The sequence below is a fragment of the Sprattus sprattus genome (genome assembly GCF_963457725.1).
Source record: "Sprattus sprattus genome assembly, chromosome: 3".
Lineage (NCBI taxonomy): Eukaryota > Metazoa > Chordata > Actinopteri > Clupeiformes > Clupeidae > Sprattus > Sprattus sprattus.
This window is the reverse complement of record NC_137922.1, coordinates 45,535,311-45,542,810: the sequence shown is the minus strand read 5'-3', so window position 1 is coordinate 45,542,810 and position 7,500 is coordinate 45,535,311. Positions and strand designations below refer to the sequence as shown.

Here is a 7,500-nt window from a genome sequence, read left to right as displayed (position 1 = left end):
TCTCCTCCTCTCCTGCTCTCCCAGAAAACAGACACTAACACACACACACACGGCAAACACACACACACACACACAGCAAACAGATGACTTGGCTTCTGATGAGAAGTACTGGCAAAGCACCAGATAAACACAGATTACAACATCTAGATGTTTGTGACCCGCTACCTTGGCTGTGACCTTGTGCTGTTTTTTGAGACGGCACCGAAGATTAGTGTGCTGCACAGCCTGAAGACTTGGAAGAGCTCACAGACCTCCTCACGAGCATGAAGACGAACATAGCAAAGACGTTAACCGATTATGGCCCAGATCCTGCTAGGATCCGGGCCAGAGTCAGGCTGCCATGTGTGGGAGGAGAGAGAGGGATGAGGAATGCAGACAGTGGAGCCCGGAGATGGCAGCAGATGACACAACTGCGCAGCGTGGCGGCTATCCAGCATCTGCAGCGCCCCAGTCCAGCAATGCAGGTCACCGCCCATGCCACCGCTGGCAGCCTGGCACCTCTGCAGGGGGGACGAGGATGGGACCAGGAGGGCACGGTGGATCAGTCAGTCGGGTGATTACAGACGGCACAGATGGCACCGGTAGAGGTGGAGGGTACCCAGCTCTCAGCTGGCATGGAATGTGAGTGCCACGGCAGAGGTCAAAGGTCATGGCCATGGAGGCTGTCGTCTGGAAAAGTGTAGAGCAGAGTTAGCGTAGCAGTTGGTTTTGTTGGCTAGCGGCCAGCTCTTAGCCCTCGGCGGCTAATGGCTAGCTATTAGTGGGCTAACTGCTAGCGCTTAGCAGGCTAATGGCTAGCTCTATAGCGGCTAACGGCTAACTGGTGGCAGCTAGCGTTGTGCGGCTGACGGCTAGTGTGGCTAGCGCGACCTCAGAAGTGGAAGACCTGCTGCTGGCCCTGCTGGCCCTGCTGCAGCTTGGGGAAGTCCTCACGCTGCTTCCTGCTCCGCCGCTCAAGGCTGCTCTGCTGCAGGTGCTTCAGGCGTGTCGCCGCTGACGACTGCAGAGGCTTGGAAGAAGAGTTGGAGGCATTCTGGTCAGAAAAAAAGGTTGAACAGAGAAGCAGGGAGAGGGAAGAAGAGGAGGAAATCAGGAAGAGCAGAGAAAAGGTCAGAGGGGAGAGAAAGCGGAAAGATAGAAGGGGATGAAGAGTGAGGAGTAAAAAGGGGTTGAGGAGGGGAAAAAAGAGAAAAGAGATGGATTTCAGGTGTGTGGCAGGGAGATTCAAAGTAAGGAAAAAAGGATAAACAGAAACAGAGGAGACAGAGAGAGAGAGAGTAGGTGAGAGAAAGAGTGAGAGATAGATAGACAGAAAGAGAGAGAGAGTGTGAGAGAGCGAGAGAGAGAGAGAGAGAGAGAGAGAGTGGGAGAGGGAGGAAGAATGTTAGCTTTTCACAGGTTCGAATAGTAGACCACATCCCATCGCTCCCTCATGTGTTGTGACAGGTCTCTGTGTGAACGCAGTGGTGAATCCCCCCTTTACCCACACACACACACACACACCCAAACACACACACACACACACCCAAACACACACACACACACACACACACACACACACACACACACACACACACACACCCAAACACACACACACACACACACACACACAGACACACACACACACACACACACACACACACCCACACACACAAACTCCACACACGACTTAGCAGGAAGGAAATGTCCAACTGGCGGAACACACAAGCACTGGCTAACACAGGCAGACACATATCTCCCACACCAACAGGGTCAAAAGATCTCACACACACACAGACCAAAATCAGAATAATAAGACCAGACAATTTCAACACAACCAAAACACTGCAGGTAACAGTGAAAGAGAACAAAGAACACAGACTCTAAATACCTTAACTGCAATATTTAAATGGCCTCTGAGTATCACTGTTCCTTATGGAGATTGAATGCAAAATTGATCAATCCAGTTTACCCACACTGCAATCATTAAACATTGACTAATCTAACATTTATAAGGTGATACGATTTATCTGAAAACGCATCATTAAGAGAACCAACCGCTTTGCAGACTGCTACAGACTGTTTTTTAGCAAATCAAAACCCGTGTTTTCCGAGATCATTGGAAAACACAAACACCAGACACAGAGACAAAACATAACACAAAAAACAATGTGCCACACAGTATCAAGCCATTGTATGTTAAGGGCAGTTAGAAGAGGATCAACTGGAGGCCAGTATTAAAGGGAAGATATGCAGGGTTAGTGTGAGCAGCAGAGAGCCAGGATATCAGACAGGGTTAGTGTGAGCAGCAGAGAGCCAGGATATCAGACAGTTGCAGACAGAAAGCAGGCAGGTGGGTGAAACTAATCCGCAGGGTGGGACATCTTGGATAGGTGTCGGCCATGTTGGATCTGCGCCCAGACAGGGGCAGACTGAGACAGCTGTTGTCATGGCGATGAAAGGATGGGGCGTCTGGTTGGTGCAATGAGAGTATAGTCACAGGGGGTTGGGTGGGGGTGGGGGGGTCGGTGGTAAGCTCCCATTACCAATTTATTAATCTAGATGTGTGGTGAACTGCCAGAGCCAGTGGCTATGGTTAATATGGCGTGTGTGCATGTTGCATGTTGTCAGTGACTGTCCAGAAGAGTGAGTCTGTTTGCCTTGAATAGTGTGAGTGTGTGTGTATTTTTGTGCATGGATGCACAGCCTTGTGTGCATTCGTCTGTGTATGTGTGTAGGTGCATGTGTGTGTGCATTCATCCGTGTGTGTGTTTGTGTGTATGTCTGTGTGTGTGTGCCACTTTAACACACCAGACAGTGCTGTAACAAAACTTGTTTCTACTTCCCTCTTCTGTCTTCCGGAGCTGATGAAGCTGATGTTTCAGAAAGCTCTCAGACTAGCGTAGCTTCCGCAGAGCTTTCAGTCCCACTTAATGGGGAATCGATTCTCCCGCTTGGCTAGCGGCTAACACTGCAGCCGCACGTCTGTCTCTGCGGAGCGCTGATGGACGGAGCGCAGGGAGAGTTATAAAGCAAGGGAGTGATTAGAGGGAAGTCATGGTCCAGCTCTCAAAGTGGGGGAAAGGTCACGTCCATCACAGAAGCCCCGTTCAGACTGGGAATCCAATCTCAAGTCAATCACTGCACACTAGAAATATTTATAGTGTAGTGTAGTATAGTGAAGGTTAGGTTAGTGTAGTATAGTGTAGTGTAGTGTAGTGTAGTGTAGTGTAGTGTAGTGTAGTGTAGTGTAGTGTAGTTTAGTGTAGTGTAGTGTTGTGAAGTGTAGTGTAGTGCAGGATAGTATTAGTGTAGTGTAGTGTAGTGTAGTGTAGTGTAGGGTAGTGTAGTGTAGGATAGTATTAGTGTAGTGTAGTGTAGGATAGTATTAGTATAGTGTAGTGTAGTGTAGTGTAGTGTAGGATAGTATTAGTGTAGTGTAGTGTAGTGTAGTGTAGTGTAGTGTAGTGTAGTGTAGTGTAGTGTAGTGTAGTGTAGTGTAGTGTTGTGTAGTGTAGTGTAGTGTAGTGTAGTGTAGTGTAGTGTAGTGTAGTGCAGTGCAGTGCAGTGCAGTGTAGTGTAGTGTAGTGTAGTGTAGTGTTGTGAAGTGTAGTGTAGTGCAGGATAGTATTAGTGTAGTGTAGTGTAGTGTAGTGTAGGGTAGTGTAGTGTAGGATAGTATTAGTGTAGTGTAGTGTAGGAGAGTATTAGTATAGTGTAGTGTAGTGTAGTGTAGTGTAGTGTAGGATAGTATTAGTGTAGTGTAGTGTAGTGTAGTGTAGTGTAGGATAGTATTAGTGTAGTGTAGTGTAGTGTAGTGTAGTGTAGTGTAGTGTAGTGTAGTGCAGGATAGTATAGTAACTTAGTCTGAGTTAGGGACTACATTTCCCATAATGCACAGGTGTGTTAGTGTTGTTAGAGATGGGGCAGGTCAGAGTAACTGAGAGGTGCTGAGATTATGACTAGCTAGAGAGCAGCCGATTCCAGAACGGAGTGGATGTGGCCCAGAACTGAACCGGATCAGGTTCGGATCAGGGTTGGGTCGGAGTCGGATCAGGATTGGATTGGAGCCGGATCGGAGTTGGAACTGGGATTAGCTGCTCTTTGGCAATAGGTGAAGATAGTCAGTGGGGTCTAGGACCGAAAGGCAGAAGAGTGGTGAGTATCAGGAGCTCCAGGCCCATGAGCACAGACCGGAGGAGAGTTAATAGTGCCCCCCATAGACGGGGGCAGGCGGATCAGAGGTGGAGATGCTGGGGGGTGGTTGGGGGGTGGTTGGGGGTTACCTTCAGTCCCAGGCCCGTGTTCCTCTGCCCCAGGGAGAGGGGACTGCGGCTGGGCTTCAGGGGCTCAGAGGGGGGCTTGATCACCCTTACGGGAGCTCTCTGAAACACCTGCCAGAAGGTGTGTGTGTGTGTGTTTGTGTGTGTGTAGGTGTGGTGTGTATGTGTGACGCCATGTCATGTGTATGTGCATGAGAGAGAGAGAGAGAGAGAGTATGTGTGTGTGTGTGTGTGTGTGTGTGTGCGTGCGTGCGTGCGTGCGTGTGTGTGTGTGTGTGTAAGTAAGGGGAGTGAAGTAAAAAGAAAAAAAACAAAACAACAACATCTGTCATGTTCCCATTACTAGGGGGCGAGAGGGCTCAGTCGTATGGTTGTTAAAATTTCAGGGCCGCATGTTACAGCCTCTCCACACTCAGCAAGAACAAGAAGTCGTGCCCTTGTCCTTATGGCTACCTCTGCGCACACACACACACACACACACACACACACACAAACACACACACACACACACACACACACGCCAGGGCAACACAGCGCAACGCAATGCAAGCTAGACAGAACTGCTCTCACATGCAGAGACATGCTTTGCTCAGTCCCTCTGTTGTCAATGCTTGCACTCCTGATGCTGCTAATCCAATCAAAAGCTGAGGATAGAGGGGCACTAGATGCAGAGAGCTGAATGCTTGATAATGAGGAGAAAATCGGATCGGAACCTTCTGAACTGAACTGAACTAACCTGAACTGAACTGATGATGAACTGGGATTACATGAACCATCTGAAATAAACTAACCTGACATGAACCAAACTGAACTGACTTGAATTTATCTGAGCAAAGCTGAACAATTTAAACACTGGGCAACAAGTTACACTGAAATAAATGGAAATAAACTGGACTGAACAAAATAAACTGAATTGAGTTGAACTGAATTGAGTTGAACTGAACTGAACTGAATGAACTGGACTGAACTGAACTGAACTGAACTGAACTGAACTGAACTGAACTGAACTGAACTGAACTGAACTGAACTGAACTGAACTGAAATGAGCAAACAGCTCAGATTGCTGTACCTCCAGCTCGGCCATGATCCTTTCATCCTCGTCTTCATCCTCTTTCACTCCGGAGGCGGCAATGATGGGGGGTGTGGAGGAAGGCCGGGAGGAGTCGGAGGTCGAGGTTCGTCTCAGTTTGACAGGCAGCGTCTGCGTCTGAGACTGAGTGTCTGTTTCATTACAGTCCTCTGTGTTCTCCAGCTGAGGCCACAACAGGAGAAAAGAGTTAACATGGGAATGGTGTGTGTGTGTGTATTATGTGTGTGTGTGTGTGTGTGTGTGTGTGTGTTTACTGTGTCATCCCAACATGTATTTGGTTGTGTAGGTTTGTCTCAGCATGTATACTGTATCAACACTACATATACTGTATATGTTTGTATGTGTTTAGGTGTGTGTGTGTGTGTGTGTGTGTGTGTGTGTGTGTGTGTGTGTGTGTGTGTGTGTGTGTGTGTGTTTGTTAGTGTGTGTGCGGGTGCGTGTGCGTGTGCGTGCGTGTGTGTGTGTGTGTGGGTGTGCGTATGTGTGTGTGTGTGCGTGTGAGTGTGTGTGTGTGTGTGTGTGTGTGTGTGTGTGTGGGTGTGCGTATGTGTGTGTGTGTGTGTGTGTGTGTGTGTGTGTGTGTGTGTGTGTGGGTGTGCGTATGTGTGTGTGTGTGTGTGTGTGTGTGTGTGTGTGTGTGTGTGTGAGTGTGTGTGTGTGTGTGTAATGTACCTTGATAGTCTTGGTGGTGACGATGACCTGCCCCGAGCTCGTAGTGGTGAGACCGTGTCCAGAGGGGAAACTACGACGGGGTGGGGGCGGAGGTGGGGACTTGGAGGGCTTCTCTGTTCTATACCGGGGCACTGTCAGTTCACCTGCGACAAGCACACACACACACACACACACACACACACACACACACACACACAGTTGCATTGACAGGGGTTCAATATGTATATCAGTGCAAGATAGCTCTAGTGTGTTTTTCTCAGAAATGCTTTTCCCTCCCAGCGCCCCCTCCCCAAACAGACACACTGGAGGAGTTAAGAGCCGTTGAAATGGGGCCTCTCACTTTCCCCTTCACTGTGCCCACCAGCCACTCCATCCCCTTGTCACCATGGCAACCACAGCCTCTCTCTGAGAGGATGGTGCAGTGGCAGCGACATGCAGACCCTGAATGATTACCATCAGCCAGCACTTCTGCTGGATTGTGTGTGTGTGTGTGTGTGTGTGTGTGTGTGTGTGTGTGTGTGTGTGTGTGTGTGTGTGTGCGCATGTATGTGTGTGTGTGTGCGTGTATGTGTGTCTGTTTGTGTGTGTGTGTGTGTTCATCTGTGACAGTGGATACAAGAGTGAGAACTCTTGACAAACTCAGACAAATACATACATATATTTACTGTGTATATGTGTGTATGTTTGTGATTGTGTGTGCGTGTGATTGTGTGTGTGTGTGTGTGTGTGTGTGTGAGTGTGCGCACGTGTGTGTGTGTGTGTCTCAAAGAGTCCAGAACAGCACTCCAGAGAAGCCCTTGTCAAGATCTAAAGCTGTCCGCCTTCAATCTCACTAAAGCCTTTGTGGCCTTGTTAGCCTAACTAGCACAGCCATACAGATGGGATCAATCCCCATTGGCTGCTTGCCTCCGTTTCCAAGGCGCCAGCACAGACCCACAACAGGCCCCAGCTGATCTGGGATCAGATGAATGTGTTTATCACGGTTGCTGAGGATGAGGGTATTTAGTAAAAGCAGGCTTCAAGGGCTCACTCACGCGCTTATAGAGGCATCTTTGAAGGTGCATGAATGTAACTGAAGCACTCAGACAAAATACTACACTCACCAGTGTAAGATATATGGCACTGCGCACCACTTAACACTTCACCCTCCTCTCTCTCTGCTCTTCTCTCTCTATTCATTCTCCTTTTCTCTCTTCTTTCGTCTGTTCTTTCATTGTCATTTGTCTTTTCACTCTTTTTTTCTCTGCCCACTCTCCTTTTTTCCTATCTACTTTACTCTTCATCACTTTCATCTCTACTCTTCATCGCTCTCTTCTCTTTTCTTCTCTACTCTTCATCACTCTCATCTCTACTCTTCTCTACTCTTCTCTACTCTTCATCATTCTCTCCCCTCATCACTCTCTTCTCTACTCTTTATCGCCCTCTTCTTTACTCTTCATCACTCTTTTCTTCTCTACTCTTCATCACTCTCATCTC

General features: G+C 48.4%; 1 protein-coding gene across 1 annotated transcript in view; it reads right to left on the bottom strand.

The window, feature by feature from the left end:
* Positions 1-768: 768 nt before the first annotated feature.
* srcin1b (SRC kinase signaling inhibitor 1b) overlaps positions 769-7,500 on the bottom strand; it is a gene marked incomplete at its 5' end in the record, with an annotated part of 64,156 nt that continues 57,424 nt past the window's right edge. Inside the window, 4 exons of the mRNA XM_080835521.1 lie at positions 769-1,033; positions 4,266-4,373; positions 5,332-5,514; positions 6,025-6,167. Of these exons, the coding sequence (XP_080691647.1) occupies positions 872-1,033; positions 4,266-4,373; positions 5,332-5,514; positions 6,025-6,167 (596 nt within the window). The 3' untranslated portion in view covers positions 769-871. The remainder of the gene's footprint in view (positions 1,034-4,265; positions 4,374-5,331; positions 5,515-6,024; positions 6,168-7,500) is intronic.